The following is a 19,078-nucleotide window of genomic DNA, read 5'->3' as shown; positions in this document are numbered from 1 at the left end:
CTTCGTTTCTATTGCTGTGTCGAATAGTGCGTATCTTTGGCTCACACACAGCCCCACGAAAGAGACACGTACACACGCATCCAGCACTTACTCAGCGTGAAAATATGTCGGTATTTGCGATTTCCCCACCGGCAAACCCGAGACTATCGAAAAAGGACGACAACCGAAAAAAGACCTTCGTCTCTCTGACTTGTTGCACGACAGTTCACTATTCTCTGACACTTCCGAAGTGAAACTGTAAAACGTTCGTGGACGAGTCACTCTCTTAAAGTCTTTGACTCTCTTACCCATTTGATATTAATTCTTGCAGCTCCTTAGCTTCATATTTCTCTCTCTCATCGAAACACTGGAATCATGAAATTTGCTGTTGGTACCGTATTCGCCCTCCTCGTGGCTGACAAGACGCTTGCCTTTACACCAAACGCCTTGCCGTCCCGGACATCGCGCCGAACGAACAACTCGGCTCGATACATGGCCGTAGACGCTCCTCCGCCGGCGAGCAATAACGATTTGCCCGTCATTCAGCAGAATTCCTACGGCCAGCCCACCGACGTGCGTTATTCAGACTTTTTGAGACTCGTCAACGCGGATCGTGTGGAGAAGGTCACCTTCAGTGCTGACGGTACGCAGTTGTTGGGAGTCGATGTAGACGGCGCTCGTGTCAAGATTGAAGCACTCCCCAATGATCCGGATCTGCTCACGTCTCTCACCACACACAAGGTACGTTACGTTTATTCGTGCGGACGGCTTTCCAGCGAACCCCATCAATATCGATACACCACCGTCTCACCAACTTTTATGGTAATTTCAATCCCGCGCAGGTTGATGTCACCGTTCTTCCCGCTCAAGAAGCCAGTGGTCTCGGTGAACTCGCCCAGAGTCTCATTTTCCCCGCCGCGCTCTTTGCCGGTCTCTTTTTCCTTTCCCGCCGCGCTGGTGGCGGTATGGGAGGCGGCATGGGCGGGCCCGGAAACCCCATGGGGTTCGGCAAGAGCAAAGCCCAAGTACAAATGGTCCCCGATACCGGGGTTACCTTTGACGATGTGGCCGGCTGCGACGGCGCCAAGCTCGAACTCGCCGAAGTCGTAGATTTCCTCAAGCAACCCGAAGCCTACACCAAGAATGGGTGCAAGATCCCACGCGGTGTCATCCTGGACGGACCTCCCGGTACCGGAAAGACCCTTCTCGCCAAGGCTGTGGCCGGTGAAGCTGGTGTTCCCTTCATCAGTATTTCGGGTTCTGAGTTTGTCGAAATGTTTGTCGGTGTGGGAGCGTCTCGCGTCCGCGACATTTTCAGTCAGGCCAAAAAGAACGCCCCCTGCATTATCTTTATTGACGAGATTGATGCCGTCGGTCGCCAACGTGGTGCCGGTTTTGCCGGAGGTAACGACGAGCGCGAACAGACGGTCAATCAGATCCTCGTTGAAATGGACGGTTTCGATGGCAACCCGGGTGTCATTACCATTGCCGCAACCAATCGCGTCGACATTCTTGATTCCGCCCTGCTGCGCCCGGGCCGTTTTGATCGTAAGGTCACCGTTGATCTTCCCGATTTCAAGGGCCGCACCCGTATTTTGGGTGTTCATTCTCGTGGCAAGCCTCTCGAACCCGATGTCGACCTCGAAGCCATCTCCCGCCGTACCCCTGGTTTCTCCGGTGCCCAGTTAGAGAATCTCATGAACGAAGCTGCAATTTCTGCTGCGCGTGCGGAAAAGTCCACCATTGGCTGGGAACAGATCGATGGTGCCGTCGACCGTATTATGGTTGGTTTGGAAAAGAAGGGTGGCAACCCCCAGCTCAAGCAGAAAGAACTTGTGGCTTACCACGAAGCCGGACACGCCATTGTGGGTGCCCTCGTACCCGACTACGATCAAGTCCAGAAGATAACCATCATTCCCCGCTCCAATGGCGCTGGTGGTTTGACTTTCTTCGCTCCTCAAGAATCTCGCCTCGAATCCGGCATGTACAGCAAACAGTATTTGGAGTCGCAGTTGGCCGTTGCTCTCGGTGGACGTCTGGCGGAAGAAATCATCTATGGTGAAGACATGGTTACCACCGGTGCCTCCAACGATATCCAGCAGGTAGCCAACATTGCCAAGCGCATGGTCAAGGAATGGGGAATGAGCGACAAGGTGGGCCGCGTTGCGCTTTCGGAACCCCAAGGTGCCGGTCCGTTTATGGGAATGCAAATGATGCGTCGCTCAACCCAGTGGGGCAACCGCATCATGGGAACTGTCGAAGAAGAAGTCGAACGCCTCGTCAACAACTCATACTTGGTGGCCAAGCAAATTCTGAGCGAAAACCGGGATTTGCTGGAGCACTTGGCGCAGACTTTGATGGACCAAGAAGTCGTGTCTGCCGAAGAATTCGAAATGATGCTGGTACAATTCAAGGCCAAGACTATTGATTACAAGATCATCGGAGAGGAAAAGAACCGCGAACAGCTGCCCTTCCAGGGCATGCCAGCACGCGTGTAAAAACTATTGGTGATTGGTTCCATTTCCTATAAAAACATTTACAAGACTACTAGCTACATGTACCTGCTTCTTTGTTGTTTACAACTATGTCAGTTCATAGATTTTATTGCGGAATACTTGCGTACAATTCTTTGTAGATGTTTGGTTGGAATCTGAAGACGTCTTGTTTGTCACGAGCTGGTTGAACAGTAGTGGCACAAGCGGAGACTGTGACTCACAGTCAAACTTTGCGAGTCTCGTGTACTACTAAAGAAGCTATTGCAACGGGTGCAACCCAATTTTCTACAACGCCAGCCACCAAGAAAACCTTTCCTATAGTCAACGCTTTTTAAAATTTAGGGATCGTCCTTGTGCACAATCTCGTTGATATCCGCGAAACACGTTCGCCATTTGAGCGACACGTACGTGTGCGTAAGCTCTTCGTCTTTTTCAATGTCCCGGGTTGCAAAGATTTCGAAGCGATCTTCGTCGTAGTAGCGGACCATGTGCGTGTTAGCCTTGCCTTCGCGATCCGTGTTGAAAAAGGGTGAGCATCCCGAACCCATGCCCCAGATCTTGTTGGGGCGCTCCTCACTCCAAGTGAAAATGTAAGGGCACTGACGTAAACAAACAAGTCGAGATGCTGGTCAGTCATTCCGAATAGGAAAGAAATTCCCGTCGCGGGATCAGACTATCCGAGAACCTTCTTCCGATCCGACTCACCGTGTTTCCGTCAAAGCCATCGGGAAGACGACGCATAACACCCTTTTCTACAAGATCACCTGCGGAAGGAACAAAAACAAGAAACGTGGTAAGTGACGAGATACCCAAGTGATGTAGTGCCAGGTTAGCCCAATAATCCAATCCATCGTTCCTTGTCATCGGCATTTGGCAAAACTAACAATCCGCTAACAGTTCACACATGTCACCAGCACCCATCGCAAAATAACAATTTGCATTGTCATTCGAGTCCGACATTTGCGTCGTATCATCTCTTCCTTGGGCGTCGACTAGTCGAGGGCTGGGTCGTCAGCATACCTTTTTGAAACGGAACAAAGGCGAAGGCTCCATCAAAGTCACCCGTCTGTTCGTTGGAGAAAGACGACTTTTTGACGTAGACTTTAGAGCAGTCAATTTTGGTATCGGGATGGGCAGCCATGGTCACAGTCAGAGTTAATTACAAAAAAACGAAGAGAGCACTTTGATCGGATTTTTATTGTCGGAACAATCCTGAGCCGAGCGAAGCCTCATCCGTTCTCTCGATGCGGCTCGGGCGTCTGTCATTCCACATTGACCGTGCCACAATCGTGAGGACGACACCAACGACACCCGTGGGTAGCTTGGTCCCATATCCTGGAATTTGGAATAATGGAGCTTGTCTCGCATTGTGAGGAATTCCTCTACAGGAACCATGACGAAAGAACTTTTTTTAAATTCTGGGGTGACATCGTTTTCGAGTTCGAGCTCCCGCAAAGTTCCCAATTGGGATTGCGAAGTCCCTTCGGTTTTTGGACGGTGCTTGGAATACCGCCCTCTGACGGTGAAGCAAGAATTAATAGGAACAGAGCTTGACAAAAGATGGTAGTACATTTCTGCAACAGATACAAACACAACAGTAAATACTTTCTACAATAACCGCAAATATAGGCATGTTCTTGACAGAGTTACTCTTCATAGCAATCAAACTGCACACAGCTAGGCTACACAATCCGTGCATACTGGAAAAATCAAGGTATAACATAGTGTTCCTACTACGTAAATAGACAAAAGTCTGTCAATAGTTTTTGCAAGTTGCAACTTATTCAATTTCACAAACATTGAGAGACACTGAAAAGACTTCTGGAAACAAACAGGAGGAGGGGCTTGTACTTTAGACAGGAGGTTGTGTATATTGGAAGATGAGCCTACGATTCTTGTCGTCGTCGGATTGTTTCAACCAAGCGCGTCATGACGAGGCAACCGCATCTTCGGAATCCGAAACGTGATAGCCTAACGCGTCGTCCAAAACATCTAAGGATCGATCCAGCCGATCAAAACCATCCGAGAGTTCCTCTTCTTCAATGATCAGCGGTGGCGCGCAGTGAATGTGCGGATACCGGTGCAAACCGACCAGTCCGTTGTCGTGGTAGGCCTTTTTGTAGAGTAAAAAGGCGTCGTGTGCGGCTTCGTGTTGTAGTTTTGGGTTGTTTCCGGAAACATCCTGTACATCCAAGCAACCAAACAATCCAATCGCACGGTACTGCTTGATGCAGGGGTGTTTGTCGGCCAGTCTCTTCATGTGTGACTCGAACATGGGCGCTATGGTTTGCACACGTCCAACAATATCGTTCTGTAGCAGGTACTTGACATTTTCGTACGCCACCGCTAGAGCAACTGGGTGTGCCTGGTAGGTGGACCCCCATCCGAGCGGCTTGTCTTCGAAAAAATTCATAATCTCCTCCGTACAGGCCGTCATGGACAAGGGAATGGCCGCTCCGGAAATTCCCTTGGCGCACGATATGATATCGGGCAAGACGCCGTCGTAATTTTGAAAACCAAACAATTTGCCGGTACGTCCAAAACCAACCATGACCTCGTCCAAGTGCATAAGAATCCCGTACTTGTCACAGATTGCACGAATCCCTTGCATGTATCCATCCGGCATGATCAAACATCCCCCGGCACCCACAATTGGCTCCATCATTATTGACGCAATTTGCTCCGGTCCTTCGTTCAAGATTTGCTCCTCCAACATATTGAGGGCCGCTTCGACTCGTTCTTCTTCCGTGGCGTCTTTGCCTCCATGATTGAAAAAGAGCGGAAACGGGTTAAAGGCTTTAACGAATCCGGGGACATTGTCGGATCCGTACCAGCGTCGGAAATCTCCCGTCGCTGCACCGGCGTGTGCTGTCGCTCCGTGATAGGATCGGTACCAGGAAATAATCTTGTTACGGCCGGTAAAGCGCCGTGCCATCATAATGCCCGCTTCGTTGGCTTCGGCTCCGGAACTGGGAAAGACGGCGGCGCGCAAATCACCCGGCAATATTTCCGCCATGAGTTGGTTGGTCCTGGTGCGAATTTCGGTGAGACCGGTGCCACCGTACGTAAAGGGGAGGGTGGACATTTGGTACGCAGCGGCTTCAACTACCGCCTTGGGTATGTCGTGGCCCAGATTGGCACACACGGCTTGTGAGGTCCAGTCCAAGTATTGTTTGCCGGTGTCGTCGTAAAGGTAGACGCCCTCGCCGTGCGTCATGTTTGGGACGGCTTCACGCGCCTTCCCCGGGACCCAAGTCATCATAAAGGGATTCTCCGAGCGACTCTGGTTGAGTTTGGCGGACGTCCAGGATCCCATCGGTTGAAAGTGTGCCGGGTCGACTGCCGGAATGTCACTCTTAACATTGTCTTTGCGCTGCCGAAGGAAAAGGAAAGCGTGCGTGTGAGACTCCTGACGAGTAATACACACACACCAACCATTGCGAACGAGAAGAAATCATTTTCGAAAACAACACAGTGATTGCTATGCGTTGGTAGACGCTTGACCCGGGCTTCCAGGTTTCTTTGGGTTTTTATTGGCGGATAACCAATGCAAGCGGATAACCAGTTGCCCAAAGCTGGACCTCTTCGTCGCAGGCCGTACCAGAATTCCAATGGCCGACCATGAGAATTGCCCGAATCTACCAATGTTGCACACTTGCTTGTGCATTTTTGACCAGCAGAACCGTACCAGATTCCTTGAAGGGTTCTCGGGTCCAAGGTCCCCGAATTTCTCATTTCGGAAAAAAGCCTCAGTCATATATATATTCGTCTCACTACTACCGACACATACACATATCCACGCAGAGAAACCACTGTACAAACATACCTCTAACGAGGGCAGTGCACGGGACCAAGCACGAGCTCCTTTCGGAGCCTGCCGTCGAACAGCAGCTGCCGCAGTGACCAAAGAGTGATATTGAGCGCTCATTGTGACTTTTTGGGAATCGTTTTGGGTTGCGCCGGCTGGTTTTCCGATTCTTCTTGTTGGTCAGGTAGTCCAAAAAGTGATGGAAATCGGTTGTGGATTTCGTCTCACTTTTTTCTCATTCGCTCGAGGTTTCGGGTCTTGTCTGTGCCCACGACGACACCGACGGAACGAGGGAGTCCGGGAATTCGAATGCTCGTACAACCCTCTGTAGCCAGCCTACTGCTGGAGTGCGAGGCTCGAGGTCCCAAATAGAAACTCGCTTTGGGCGCGGGGTCATTCTCGCGGTGGGTTGGCCTGTGTGGCCCAGTTGGTGTTCCATCTCGGAGACAGGCACCCTGGATGATTCCGAATGGAATTCTGATTGGTGGAAAGAGTTCCTAGCCAGCTGATTGCTTATGCAACGACAGACATCTTCAATATCATTCCGCCAATCACAATATTTGAGAATTTCGTCACTCTCCAGTAAAGTAGTGTAGTATTTTCCACAGACACAGGAAAGCGAAATATGTGAATTGCAGCTCGAGAGACGGGGTTTCGACCTCGCCACGTCGCCTTCGAGGTCTACAATACGGTTGTGCGCGGAATCCAAATTCTTACCGAACCGGAACGTGAGGAGGGAGAGAATGTCGACCTCTCGCCGAGGTGTTCGCTCGCTTTCTGCGCGCGCGCGTCGAGGAGTCAGAGGACGGCGTGATTGAAACGCCGAGAACGGTCGAAACGGGGAGAGATCCTCAAAATCACCACCAGTACTCGAGTCACCCTGAACTAGCTACTCCTGTCACGCCAACTACCTCGAACCCACGACCTCGATCGATGTGCGTTGGACAAGCGGCGCCGGGAGACGCTACAGGAACGGTAAACGAAGAATCTCGTGGAGAATGACCGTCCACAGAATTGTTCTTCCCAAACTTGTTCTATTCCGTTGGTGTGTTCTCTCTTTCTCTCAGTCAACAGATATCATGTTGTTTCGAATTTTTGTTCGATTCCGAACGTAAATTCTCGCTGTGTCTCCGGTTGCCTTGGCGAGTCACGAAGACGCTTTCGGTGGGACTTCCCCACTACTAGTGCTTGGGTATGTCATCCATCCATCCATCCAATGCGCCCTCCTTACATTGTTACCAGTACCACCCGTCTTCATGCACTCGCAGGATCACGTCATTGTTCCAACCACAACCCAATTTGGTACAACAAATTACCACTAGTGTTACTATCATACGTAGCAGGTTGTACCATATATCTCGTTCCGCAAAAGACCCACCCGACTTCAGCATCCTGGAATATTCACAGGAGCCTGTGAGGGTGTCTTGTTTACGTCTTCTGCACGTCAATATGCCGAGTTGACCAAACAACCTAATTGGTCCAAACTATTCTACATGTAGTGAAAGTGTGCTAGTATTAATGTAACAAAAAGACGGTTTTGGAATCCGACCCATACGTGTTGGTCGTTTGGCATTGATCACTCGGGTGCTAGAAACGACCACGTCCACCAAAGCTACCGCCCCGGCCGCCTCCTCGTCCGCCACGTCCACCAAAGCTGCCCCCGCGGCCCATACTTCGTCCACCACCGCCGCCGCGTCCTCCGAAACTACCTCCACGACCGGATGCTCGCCCTCCACGACCGGGTGGCCCACGTCCACGACCACGGCCACCGCCGCCACTGCGACCTCCACTACTACCTCCGGGACTGGTAAATCGAGATATCGGCAACAGTTTGTCCGTCCCAATGTATAGCAAATCCTTCGGTTGAAAGCTACTGGACAAGATACCCGGATCCATTTTGATGGTCACAAATATATTGTTGACTTTCCCCAGAATCTCGTCCACTTTGCCAATTTTGCGTTTGTTCTCGAGGTAGATACCGGCGTTGAAGTAGGGTACTTTGTCGGCCAGTTGCCACTGGCACAGCAGTTCGCTTTCGACGTCGTGCGCTACACAGCCGGCTTCGACAATTTCTGCCGGGGGACCTTCGTCGCGGGGACCAAAGCGTCCGCCGCCGCCGCGACCTCCTGGTGAACGCCCACCACGGCCCCCTCGAGCGCCAGGAGAAAAACGACCCCGGCCGCCAAAACTCATACTACCTACCACGCAAGAGGGTACAATCAATCCGGAAATTGTTTTGCCTACCAGTCACGATACTGACTCACACACACACCAAGCAACAACAAATGGAAACGGCAGTTTTTGATTTGATAAAAAGCAATTGATCTTGTGTAGTTGTACACACCGATCCGATCCGGTGTGGGAGCGCTCACTGACAATTGCAAGTGGCGGATCGACACGAGATGGATTGACATATAACTGTCGTACGGTCTGTCGAGCACAAGGATAGGATCGATGGGTGGTGGGGTTGGGTTATGTGGTGAAATGAAAGGGCGCGCCATAGGATCGACTTTGGATTGGCTCAATCCAAACACGGAACGACATAGATCCAGTCCACCAATTCCTTCTCCCTCCCCGAAACATCCCCGAGGCAACGAGCAATTTCCATTCCAATGGAACGAGGCTCCCCCCCCCCAAACGAACTGTACTGTTAGATTACAGGAGACTGACGCGGAAGACAGCGGCGTGACGGATTCCCAACCCCATATTCTCTTGATAGAAACGAGACAAGGAATAACCCGATTCGTACCAGCGGTTGGTTTTATAGAACAATCATGACGACCAGTCCGGCCGATCCGCGATCCGCCCAACGCACAGCCGTACAAGCCGCCAAGCAGCGCAAACAACAAGCGCGGTCCGTCGAGGTTGTGGAATGTCCAGGAGGCTTTCCCCTGTCGCAAAAGCCAAACAAGCGTCAGAGGGTACCCGCATCCGTTTCCGATACACCGAACGAAAAACGACCGCCAAAATCCAAATCGTTGTTGGACTGGAATACGACCGTGCAACAGGTCCGGTCGTACGGTGCCACGGCCTTTGTCGGCAAACAGAAACGCAATTTTGAAGACGAGCAGTACAAGTTGTTGACGGGTAGGCACCGTAAGAAGCACCAGGTGCCGTTACCGATTGTTCGTGGCATTCAGAAAAAGGCGGCGGCACGACACGTACGGGAGCTGCGAGAAGCCAAAGAAGCCGGAATTGTCCTACCCACCGTGTCCACTAAACGAAAAGACAAGAAAGGTTCCAGCGCGTCGGATGTACACGGTCCCGCTCCTTCGATCGGGTTCATGAGCAAGGGAGTTTTGCGACTGAAAAAGAAACCCCTGTAGGATTAATAGTGGAGTGACCGACACTGTCCGTTGCTTCTCAACAGAACACCGACGATGTTATAGGATCCACTAACGTTTTTCTCGATCCTGCTAACTTTAAAGGATCATTCTTGAACGATAAAGTGCGTTGCTTGAATCGATGTAGGGCTGACGAAACCTTCAGAGCCGCTCGACAACCATTCTACAAAGTCCTTTTACCTTAGATACACGCGTGCTGTATACACTATACATAATCGATCGCATCCACTCGAGATAGGATGTCTGATCCGTCACAGGTACTTCATTGTCAAATATATATATTGACAAAGATAAGTTGGACGGATAGGAAAGCTACCATGCGCGCACTGTAGTCAAATTGTCACCGAGATGAAGAAAATACTGAAGGGACCGTCGCTCGGTCTGTCCGAGGAGATATTTCTCCAATTCCAGCGCAACGAAAAAACCGAGCTTCGACGACCTCTGCCTTGGACTCATTTCCCCACGAACCGGGAGATTCTTCGATCGTCGTCACCATGGCGACCCGTATTCTCGCCCTCCGCCACACTATGTGTCGGTATCGTCCAACCTCCTCGTTCGCAGCTATTCACTTTCCTTCCGCGTACCGACTGCAGCCTTTTAGTAGCAGCGAAAAGTCGACCGGTAGTGATCCATCGAGCGACGCGAACAGCCTCGGCCCGGACCATCCCATCGCGATAACGGACGCAGCGGTAGAGGATAACGGGGAATCCGTACCCGCGCCCATTGATCGAAGCAAATATACGGAAGAAATCCGAGTCCGTATGCCGGATATGGGAAAAGATAATGGTAAAGTTTTGCGATGGTTGAAGAAGGAAGGAGATGTTGTGATGCAGGAAGACGTGTTGTGCGACATTGAAACGCCCGACTTTGTGTTTGGCCTCAAATTGGACGACGATTACCTCTCCATTCTCAGCGAAATTCTGGTAGAAGCTCCGTCTGGACCAATCCCAGACAATGACGTTATTTGTGTGCTCCTACACAAAGGCAAAGAAAAACAGGAGAAAAAGAGTTCGAACGAGGAGGAGTGAAGCATGGGTCGCTCACTTTCTCCATCAAACAAATAATACCATTTGAGGTCAATCGCTGTCGACTGCTTTGACCGACGCTCTCGCTGCGTGCTGTGGAAGTAATGGAAGGTTGGAAATCCCTAAGTACTCATGGTCTCTAAAGCTCCATGTGGTTTCCGGTGCCCTCTCACAAACAAGTTCGACACGGGCTTTGCAAACCAAACTGTTATTATTCTAAATAGGATTTGCAAACCAGCTTCTCATTCTATTTGTGATTCTTTGCTCCGGAAACGACCAAGAGCTCTCTATCCTGTGTCCAGACAATTCTCAACATCTATTTACTTTTAAAAGGGATGCTAACCATGGTCTGGCTCCGGTAGCAACCACCGATATTGGTTTTCTTTTTTTTAACAACTGGGTGCATTCATGACCGGATCGTTGGCGGCGTAATACGCTGGCCTGACGGTACTGGCACCCGGCTCCCGGTGAGACGTGCCGCCGTTCGTCTTCACCGGCATGCTCGTGACCGGTTCGTCTTGTCCATCGTTCAACATTTCTTCCTTGCGCATCAGGCAGAACCGTTTTTCGTGACATCCGTACGCGTGTGGGGTCAACTCAATTACGTTGTTCAGTGGAATGGACACGTACGGCGCTTCGTTGCGGTCTAGTCCCATAAAGTACGCGTACAAAATTCGCAAAATACCCTGGTGACCGACAATCAGGACGGGTTCCCGGGTGCGTTCCATTTCTTGCGCAAGCGGTTCCAGTCGCAGCGTCACGTCCATGTACGACTCTCCGCGGGGATAACGATACGACAATTTGTCGTCCTGCCGACGGGCAAACTCTTCCGGATAGACCTGTTCAATTTCCTTGTACGTCATGCCATCGCAGGTTCCAGCGTACAGTTCGTCCAAATTGCGGCGCGCCATGGGACGGAACTGGAGCCATTCGGCGCTGTCGCCGTTGTCCCACGTGTGTTGCAGCGCCTCGTGGTTGATGAATTGGGCCGTTTCCAAAGTACGTCGTAGCGTACTCGTCCAGAGACGGGCCGGCCGCGGGACCGTGGCGGATTCACCCGTGGTTTCGTTCGTGACGGTTTGCGAACCAATGTGCGTTTGGGCAAATTGCGCCAGTCGACGCGCGTACTCCAAACCGGCGGGTGTCAGTCCGGAATCACCGCCAATCTTGCCCAACAAATTGTATTCGGATTGTCCGTGACGGGTCAAGTAAAAGGTGCGCGGCAGCGTGTGCAGGTTCATGACATAGTGCACAACCTTGAGCGGCAAATAACCGCGAATGTTGGTGACAATGAATTGTTTGCTGTTGATGATTTTAATGTGCGGTCCGTCGGTTTCGTCGACGGGTTCGTAGACGCGCATGTAATTTTCTAAAACCCCCGGCCGCAACACGAGGGTGAGTCCCAAAGAAGTGTGTTCGGCAGTGTCGTGCAAAGATCACGACGGTCGGTACGTACCTCGTCGTGTTTTGAAATCTCGCATGGCCTGTTCGGGGTCCATATCACGATAATCTGGCGTGGAGAGTTTGACTTTCCGTATATTCTCTTCCAAGAGCGCTTCGTGATCACAGACACTTTCGACAAACATGCGTTTGCATCCCAGTCCACTGGCTTTGAGCACCTGCAGTATATGGGATCGTCGGGCTTTGGTCGAATTGGTGGCGTCAAAGGCGGCGACGCGCACTCCGTCCTGCTTCATGTACTCGAGGAGGTCGGCCAGAGCAGCGTCGCAGGCCTGGTGGCGCGCCAACTGTCCAGCCTCGTTGGAGGGATCGTAGAAATCGGCCGGCATTTGCGCGCCGCACAACTGGCGACGATAGTCACCGACGTTGAATATTTGCGAAGGAATGTCGTGAAAAAAGGACAAGAAACGACAAATGCGTTTGGCAATGTGGGTTTTGCCTATATGGTAGTTGATTAGTATATGCAAGTGTGTGTATATATATCGTGACGTGACGTTGCCGAGAAAGCGTTTGGTCAGAGTGTGCATTTACGTGATTGTGAGTACAGGGGGTGTGCATGTGTGATTGTGTATCGCTCTTGTCCCACGTACCGGTGGCGGGGAGTCCGACCATGACAATGACCATCTTGTCCGAGGCGGTGGTGCCGGTGACTTCGAGAGGAGCGGCGTTTTCCCCTTCCGGCAAGCGATGTGGCATGGGGTTGTCAATGTTCGGTGGCGGACGAAAGCGTTGCGACGACAACAAATCGGAAACGCTGGACGACGCGGGTATGGAATTCAACGACGACATGATTCCGAGGCAACGTGTTCGTTTGTATGTGAGGGCGCGGCGGGGTGTGGATGGATGCGGACGCGCAATGAGACTCACGGAATGGACCCCGTTACGTCTACTACAGATAACTAGCAATAACGACAACAAGAACAACAGCAGCCAGTGACAGCAAATAGTAGCAGGCAGGGATCAATGACAGCGTGTCAGGCTGGTAGATTCGCCGAGTTCGGGCGACTCGGTTGACAGAGAAGCGTGGGCGACAAGAACCAACGACAACGGACCGTGGCACCAGACACTTCTTCCGGAGGGGTTCGTGCGTGACTGTTGCGTTAGAGTGAGTAGGATTGTGTTTCGAATGGGAGTACACCTACCCTACGGCCTGCCGCGCGTGACGGAAGGATGCACCGACGTGATCGGCGGTGATTCGGTCACTCACGACAATGACCCCTTCCCACGAGGGTCCCTGTAAGTAGGGTTCTGGAAACCTGGTTTCCCTGTCACGGTCACTGTCAGCCGTGCTAGTAGAAGTGCCAGTAGGCACTTACACGGCCGTGTGACAGTTTGACAATTTGACGTCCCCGGCATTTCGGGCACGGTTGGGGAATGCCCGTTCGACGACCTCAGGGTAACGAGGTTACAGCCATTGTACCGTTCCAACATCCCCCCTCTTCCGAATCCCTCTTGTTATTGTAGTTGTTATTGTTGGTAGTGTTTGAATTACAGGAACAAGCCTAAAACCATGTGGGGTTCGTCGTTTACGGACTGGGCCAAAAAGGCGCAGGAAGAATTGCAGGAACAGGCGGCTCACTTGACGGTCGCCACGCCCTCTAGTTTATTCAATCTCGACGCCATGCAACAACAGGAAGACGAAGCAGCAACAGCCAAAGCAGAAGTGTCCGTAACAACCAACGACGTGAATGACACTGGATCATTACCACCACCCGTCACGACGTCGTGGACTTCTCCGCTGCCGCCATCCTTGTCGGTGCCCCGCGTCCACGCAACGTCCCGACCAAAACCGTCGCTCCTTGTTCCGTCGGCCGTTGCCGAACAGCGGGAAACACTCCGCACGTCGACCGACCGAAAGCCGCCGCAAAAAATGTCGTTACCGGAAGCGACGACTGGAGCATTGCACGCACCCGTACGGTCCCATGCGGATGGATGGGAGGAGAATCTGGACTCGCACGACTTGGAAGACGGAACCCCCGCAACCGTCGACGACGCCGCTGACTATAATCCACAATCTGTTCTTCCCGACCGAGCTGCCGTAATGGACGCGCCAGTGGCGCCCATCGCGGGGCATCAACCAATCCACGATACACGTGCGCACGACGAACTCCCCCGGTCCGACGAGGAGTCGTCACGATGCACGGAAGGCTGACGACGAAACCAGTCCCCGCATCAATGAATCCGACGAGGACATGAACGATGACGACCACGACAACTTTGACGACAAAGACGAAGGACTACCTTCTGTTCACAAGATACCGCTCGAATTGCCGGACGCGAAAGGCCAGTCTCTGTCGGATCCGGCGACGCCAACCGCGAGTGTTGAAAATTTGTCGTCGGTCGAGAATGTGGTCGACCTACCACACGACGCGTCCAATCCGGTCGCAGCGTTTGTCCCCGCCATCACGGACCCGGATCCTACCACAACGTCCAATGGAACGCTCGACGCCGTCGACGCGGATTTGCCTGCCACCAGAATCACCAGCACTGTACCGCTTAAGAAATTGCTCGTTCTGTGTTCCATGAACTCTCTCAACAAGACGGCACACAAACGTCAAGAACGAGCTTTTACCATTCTCCACGCCCGTCAGATTCTCTACGACGTTGTGGACGGAGCCGACCCGCAGCACAAATCCTGGCGGGAAGAATTGTTCACACTGGCCCACGCGGCCAAGGGAGAGTATCCGCAATTCTTTCTCATGGACGTGGACGACGGTAGCACTACCTACTGGGGACCGTGGGATCGGTTGGAATACGCCAACGACAACGGCAACCTGGCGGAAGAGTTGACTGGACGGTTGCAGACCGGCTGGTCACCGGAAGACCACGTGGCGGATTCCGCTTTGCCACCATCGCGATTCGCCACCCATCAACACGCTAGCGCCGTCGCTATGGACGACGAACGGGAACAATTTTCGCAGCAAATGCAACGCGTCGAAGTCAATCACGCCGCCGAACGACAAGCCCTGGAAACGGAACACGCCCGCGCATTGGAACAAGCACTGGCCAGTACGAATCATGACGCATGTATCACGGAACGGGTGGCGTTGCAGGAAAAGTACGAAACCGCCTTGGATCAAAAGAACGACCAATTACACGACCTGGTACGGGTCAACGAAGGGTACAAGCTCAAACTGGAAGTATTGCAACGGGAGGTGACCGGAACACAGCAACTCTTGCAAGCGCGGGATGGTGACCTGGGTCAAGCAGCGCAAGCCCACCACGATCAATTGGTAAGTCTGCAGTCCCAATTAGTGGAAAGTTCGCAACGAGCGACGGAAGCAAATGAGCAAGTGGAGAGTCTCAAGGCTGCTTTGGAAACGTCTCGAGCTGATTTGGCGGGTAGCAAGCAAGAGCTGGCTGATCTCAAGGCTCGCGTCAAAGTGGTGGCTACGGAGCTGAAAGACCGCAGAGTGGAGTGTCGCGAATTGCATACAAAAGCGGACGAATTGAACGCAGTCAACCTTGACCTCAAATCTCGGGTGGACGAGTTGAAGTCACAACTCACGCACCAAAACCGCAACGGATCCGAAAAACAAGAAGAAATGGAACAGCTCAAGGTCAAACTTGTCGACGCAGCCATCGTCTTGGAGCAGGCCGAGAATCGGGTGCAAGAAGCCAAGTCGGAAGGCGAAAAGGCTCTGGCTGATTATAAACGCAAAGCGCAAAATTCGTTGTCGATGGCCAATGCGCGGACAGCGGCAGCCGTTCAGGCCAAGGAAGAAGCCGAGCTCGAGGCACGGGCGGCTCGAAGTACCGCCGATTCTTCGATGGATCGGGCAGTCAAAGCCGAGATTGCCAGTAGGGAGGCGTTGGCGGAAGCGAAGGCCTACGTTGCGGCAATGGAAAAAGAAAAATCCGAGGCTATACAGAAATTTGAAGCGGCTGGAGCCGAAACGAAGTCTGCTCAGGAACAAGCAGCCAAACTTCAAGAGGATTTGTCGCAAGCAGTTGAATCTAAATCTGGAATTGCTGAGCAGTTGCGACAGTCGACTTCCCGACTTGAGTCAGAACAAGAAAGATCGGCATCGCTGAGAGAAGAACTGTCAAAGATGCAACACAAGATCGCAGAAGTGCAGGACGACAGTGCCATTCTCCGAGCACAACTTAAACGAAGCGAATCTGAGCTTACGACTGTCAAAGAGTCGATGGGCGAGGGCTCCATGGAGTCAAAACCAGTAAGCATGGAGGAAAATGGAGTGTCAGAAAAAGCTACCGACAACGAAACGATCCGAATCTTGCAAGAGGAACTTCAGGATGCCAACGCTGCTATTGAAGAAATGAAGGACGCTTTGAAGAGCGTTGTTGAGATGAATGGCTCTGTACCAACGAAATTTCAATTGGAATCGACAGACCAGACCAATTATGGCTTGGACGGGTCTCGAAACGGAACGCATTCGAATGGGGGTAATGACGCCACACCGTTGTTTTTCGCAATGGAAAAGCAGGCGGAACTCAAGACTGCACGAAACGAAATCAATCGACTTGCGAATATTCTCGCTGACGTTCAATCAGAAAAGATGGAGGCGGTTGACGCAATGGAGGACATGCGGAGAAAGATGGAAGAATCCGAGTCGAAGCTTAATCGCTTCGAAAAGTTGATGCCGATACATGATCCTGGAAACACAAACGGCACTTGCAGCGAGACCAACAGTGGCGCTACGAACATTGAGTATTTAAAAAACATTATGCTCAGTTTCCTTAACGCGAAGACAGCCGCTGAAAAGAAGAATCTTGTTCCAGTGATTGGCGCTGTTTTGTGTCTCACGCCTCACGAACAAGCTGCTGCCGCGCAGAACATCGATCAAGCAACGAGTTTGGGAGGTGTTGGTCAGAGTCTCTTCGAATCCTTGAGCGGACGCTTGTCTTGAAACTGTAGTAACCGATTTAAGCTTGCTTCTAATTGTTTACAGATAAAATTACTGTTCTGATGATATTCCTGTACTGATCCCTTCCCCTTTTCAGGGTACGCCGTGAAGGCGTTCCCACACTTTGTCGAAGAAAATCTTGCGCCAACCCGGCTCGAGACGGGGCGCTCTACTTTTCGCTTCTTTCAGCGAAACTAGCTGCTCTTTGATTTGAGGTGGACATTTACGGCACTTCAAGATATGAGCGTGAATATTCTGTGAAGTGCTGTTAGTCGAAAGGCTCCTGGAAGAAATCGGAAAATATTTCCCTAAACCTGCGTGCCCATGGCAATGCCGACACTGAAAGCCGGGACAACCAACAGGACCTTTCGATCGTGCGACAAAGCGATCAGCTTCTGTGAATTGGCAGTTTTCAACCTGACGCATCAGAAAGTACACATACGACGGCACCATGCTCATGTCATCGGTAGATACAATATCCTCTCCATCTTGAAGGTACGCTCTTTTGACGGAAACGTCTGAATCACTGGCTGGTTTTTCGACCTTATCGGCGCTGTTTGAGGGATCAGCTCTTCCAGAAATATCTGTCCCAAATCGGATTCCGTCGTCCGTATCGACCATCCCCAAAGACTTTGCAGAATCAGCCCAATACTGTCGAGTGGTTGGTGTCCATGAATCGATACTGCTGAGCTGAGTCAATTCTCTTTTTTCACTTTCAGAAATTTGGTGACATAAAGGTAGGTGGACGCGCTGCCAGCGCTTCACTGATTCGTAAAGACCAGACATGGAAGTAGGAAAGGAGACAGCTGCAATGGCTACCCCATCACCTGTACTAGTCTTGCAGAATCGGCATCGAACGCCTACTTGATGCAAACCAATACGACCCCGTTTTGAAGACCGAGCGACGTCGTCTTGCGTCGCGGAAAATACTTCGACGCAATTGGATCGAATATAGCAGTTCATTTCCGAGAGCCATTCCGGATCAGATTCAGCATTTGCTAAGGAAATTGACCCTCGGAACCATTCCCTGTCATGACTTGATGTAACTTCAGCTTCTTCCGTTTCCACTCTAGTACTACTGTGGATACGCTCTGTACGCGGATACGAATGGTTCTTTTGCAGTGCTAGGGCGTCCATTGGATGCCATACATGTATGGGACGATTGCTGACTAGGACACGCCGCATTTGGCAGACTTCTTCATGCATACAGGCCTGCTCAAAGGTATGAAAAGAGGCGACGTTGCAAAAATCACAGACCCATTCATTCGACATTGATTGGGCGTATGTAAGCTGACGCATCTGGCTACCTTGTGAGCTCAATGGAGAAGGTATGCATTGCCGTCCCCAGCTAGCTCCCAACCACTCTCTAGGCATTCCCGTTGGAACTCCACCTCCCCGGGCAAAACCCACGGGCAAGCGGGAAGCTTCGGCAATTCGTCTTGGAGGGAAAGACTCAAGTCGAGCGACCGTCGCATCAACACCCCCGACGTTCGGTGAAAAGCGGACTCTACTCTTAATCCTTCCGGGGGAGCCCTTTTCCGGAGAGACGACTAAGGGTCCTTTCTGGGGAATGTGCGATTCCCAGGAAGGCGATCGACCATCCTCGGGATCCCGAGCTTCAACAGCTCCTTTTCGGCTGCTTAAAGTAGGAGTCATCGTAGCAAGAGAGGCCAGCGCAAACGCGGACGCTAATTCGGTTGCGCCGACAGAGTTCTTCGACGTACAAGCTCGAGATTCTTCGCTCAGCAACAGTTTTTGTCGCTTCGCATGCGGCGACGGGGAGAAGTTGGTAAGTTCCCTCCGACAGGAGCGATCTTCCGCCATCGTTTCAGCTTTATAGTGCATGGAATATTTGGCTCGCCACCGAGGTACGGATCGAAAAAGTGATTTGATTGAAAACTAGCCAAACTTCCAATTCGGGTCCTCAACCGTCACAAATAGCCTTAAGCGCCATACTAATGTCAGATCTGGCGACCGTTGCTTGGGAAAGTCATCTAAGAACCAAATTGTTCCCAACCGAAGGGGTCTACAAAGATCTCGGATTCTTAGCAAGTCACATAAGGAATTTGGACCGTTGGGCTTCACGGGAAAGTTTTGT

General features: G+C 51.7%; 8 protein-coding genes across 8 annotated transcripts; 4 read left to right on the top strand and 4 right to left on the bottom strand.

Annotated features, from left to right (window-relative positions):
• The first annotated feature begins 150 nt into the window (after nucleotides 1–150).
• Nucleotides 151–2,547, top strand: PHATRDRAFT_17504 (predicted protein). The gene is made up of 2 exons (XM_002177179.1): nucleotides 151–720; nucleotides 822–2,547. The coding sequence occupies exons 1-2, from the start codon at nucleotides 355–357 to the stop codon at nucleotides 2,475–2,477; spliced, it is 2,022 nt and encodes a 673-aa protein (XP_002177215.1). The 5' UTR covers nucleotides 151–354; the 3' UTR covers nucleotides 2,478–2,547.
• A 265-nt stretch (nucleotides 2,548–2,812) lies between these two features.
• PHATRDRAFT_42774 (predicted protein) lies at nucleotides 2,813–3,635 on the bottom strand (the record flags this gene model as incomplete). The annotated part of the gene is made up of 3 exons (XM_002176681.1): nucleotides 3,495–3,635; nucleotides 3,180–3,238; nucleotides 2,813–3,073 (listed from the first exon to the last, which is right to left on the bottom strand). The coding sequence occupies exons 1-3, from the start codon at nucleotides 3,613–3,615 to the stop codon at nucleotides 2,813–2,815; spliced, it is 441 nt and encodes a 146-aa protein (XP_002176717.1). The 5' UTR covers nucleotides 3,616–3,635.
• An 820-nt stretch (nucleotides 3,636–4,455) lies between these two features.
• On the bottom strand, nucleotides 4,456–5,691 carry PHATRDRAFT_8945 (aminotransferase; the record flags this gene model as incomplete). The annotated part of the gene is made up of 1 exon (XM_002176680.1): nucleotides 4,456–5,691. A coding segment is annotated over one exon (1,236 nt), but the record flags the coding sequence as incomplete, so codon positions are not given.
• A 2,394-nt stretch (nucleotides 5,692–8,085) lies between these two features.
• Nucleotides 8,086–8,346, bottom strand: PHATRDRAFT_7349 (predicted protein; the record flags this gene model as incomplete). Its single annotated transcript, XM_002176679.1, has 1 exon — nucleotides 8,086–8,346. A coding segment is annotated over one exon (261 nt), but the record flags the coding sequence as incomplete, so codon positions are not given.
• A 710-nt stretch (nucleotides 8,347–9,056) lies between these two features.
• Nucleotides 9,057–9,608, top strand: PHATRDRAFT_31841 (predicted protein; the record flags this gene model as incomplete). Its single annotated transcript, XM_002177178.1, has 1 exon — nucleotides 9,057–9,608. The coding sequence occupies one exon, from the start codon at nucleotides 9,057–9,059 to the stop codon at nucleotides 9,606–9,608; it is 552 nt and encodes a 183-aa protein (XP_002177214.1).
• Nucleotides 9,609–10,120: 512 nt separating this feature from the next.
• Nucleotides 10,121–10,654, top strand: PHATRDRAFT_31840 (dihydrolipoamide transferase; the record flags this gene model as incomplete). Its single annotated transcript, XM_002177177.1, has 1 exon — nucleotides 10,121–10,654. One exon carries the CDS (start codon nucleotides 10,121–10,123, stop codon nucleotides 10,652–10,654), a length of 534 nt encoding a protein of 177 aa, XP_002177213.1.
• A 295-nt stretch (nucleotides 10,655–10,949) lies between these two features.
• PF2K1 (bifunctional 6-phosphofructo-2-kinase) lies at nucleotides 10,950–13,064 on the bottom strand. Its single transcript, XM_002176678.1, has 3 exons — nucleotides 12,703–13,064; nucleotides 12,108–12,551; nucleotides 10,950–12,020 (listed from the first exon to the last, which is right to left on the bottom strand). Exons 1-3 carry the CDS (start codon nucleotides 12,899–12,901, stop codon nucleotides 11,041–11,043), a joined length of 1,623 nt encoding a protein of 540 aa, XP_002176714.1. The 5' UTR covers nucleotides 12,902–13,064; the 3' UTR covers nucleotides 10,950–11,040.
• Nucleotides 13,065–13,561: 497 nt separating this feature from the next.
• Nucleotides 13,562–18,829, top strand: PHATRDRAFT_42770 (predicted protein). The gene is made up of 3 exons (XM_002177176.1): nucleotides 13,562–14,242; nucleotides 14,277–15,345; nucleotides 15,412–18,829. The coding sequence occupies exons 1-3, from the start codon at nucleotides 13,623–13,625 to the stop codon at nucleotides 16,981–16,983; spliced, it is 3,261 nt and encodes a 1,086-aa protein (XP_002177212.1). The 5' UTR covers nucleotides 13,562–13,622; the 3' UTR covers nucleotides 16,984–18,829.
• The last annotated feature ends 249 nt before the right edge of the window (nucleotides 18,830–19,078 follow it).

Source organism: Phaeodactylum tricornutum, chromosome 1, assembly GCF_000150955.2.
Source record: "Phaeodactylum tricornutum CCAP 1055/1 chromosome 1, whole genome shotgun sequence".
NCBI classification, from domain to species: Eukaryota; Bacillariophyta; class Bacillariophyceae; order Surirellales; family Neidiaceae; genus Phaeodactylum; species Phaeodactylum tricornutum.
Note: the sequence above shows the minus strand (reverse complement) of the source record. Positions and strands in the feature narration are given on the sequence as shown.

Bases quoted from the DNA above. Each gene is read 5' to 3' on its own strand.
- PHATRDRAFT_17504 (XM_002177179.1), top strand. From the start codon at position 355: ATGAAATTTGCTGTTGGTACCGTATTCGCCCTCCTCGTGGCTGACAAG. The intron at 721-821 runs GTACGTTACGTT...AATCCCGCGCAG, and splicing joins CGTCTCTCACCACACACAAG to GTTGATGTCACCGTTCTTCC.
- PF2K1 (XM_002176678.1), bottom strand. From the start codon at position 12,901: ATGTCGTCGTTGAATTCCATACCCGCGTCGTCCAGCGTTTCCGATTTG. The intron at 12,552-12,702 runs GTACGTGGGACA...ACTACCATATAG, and splicing joins GGTCGGACTCCCCGCCACCG to GCAAAACCCACATTGCCAAA. The intron at 12,021-12,107 runs GTACGTACCGAC...CGGGGGTTTTAG, and splicing joins AGATTTCAAAACACGACGAG to AAAATTACATGCGCGTCTAC.
- PHATRDRAFT_42770 (XM_002177176.1), top strand. From the start codon at position 13,623: ATGTGGGGTTCGTCGTTTACGGACTGGGCCAAAAAGGCGCAGGAAGAA. The intron at 14,243-14,276 runs GTCACGATGCAC...CGACGAAACCAG, and splicing joins CCCCGGTCCGACGAGGAGTC to TCCCCGCATCAATGAATCCG. The intron at 15,346-15,411 runs GTAAGTCTGCAG...GAGCAAGTGGAG, and splicing joins AAGCCCACCACGATCAATTG to AGTCTCAAGGCTGCTTTGGA.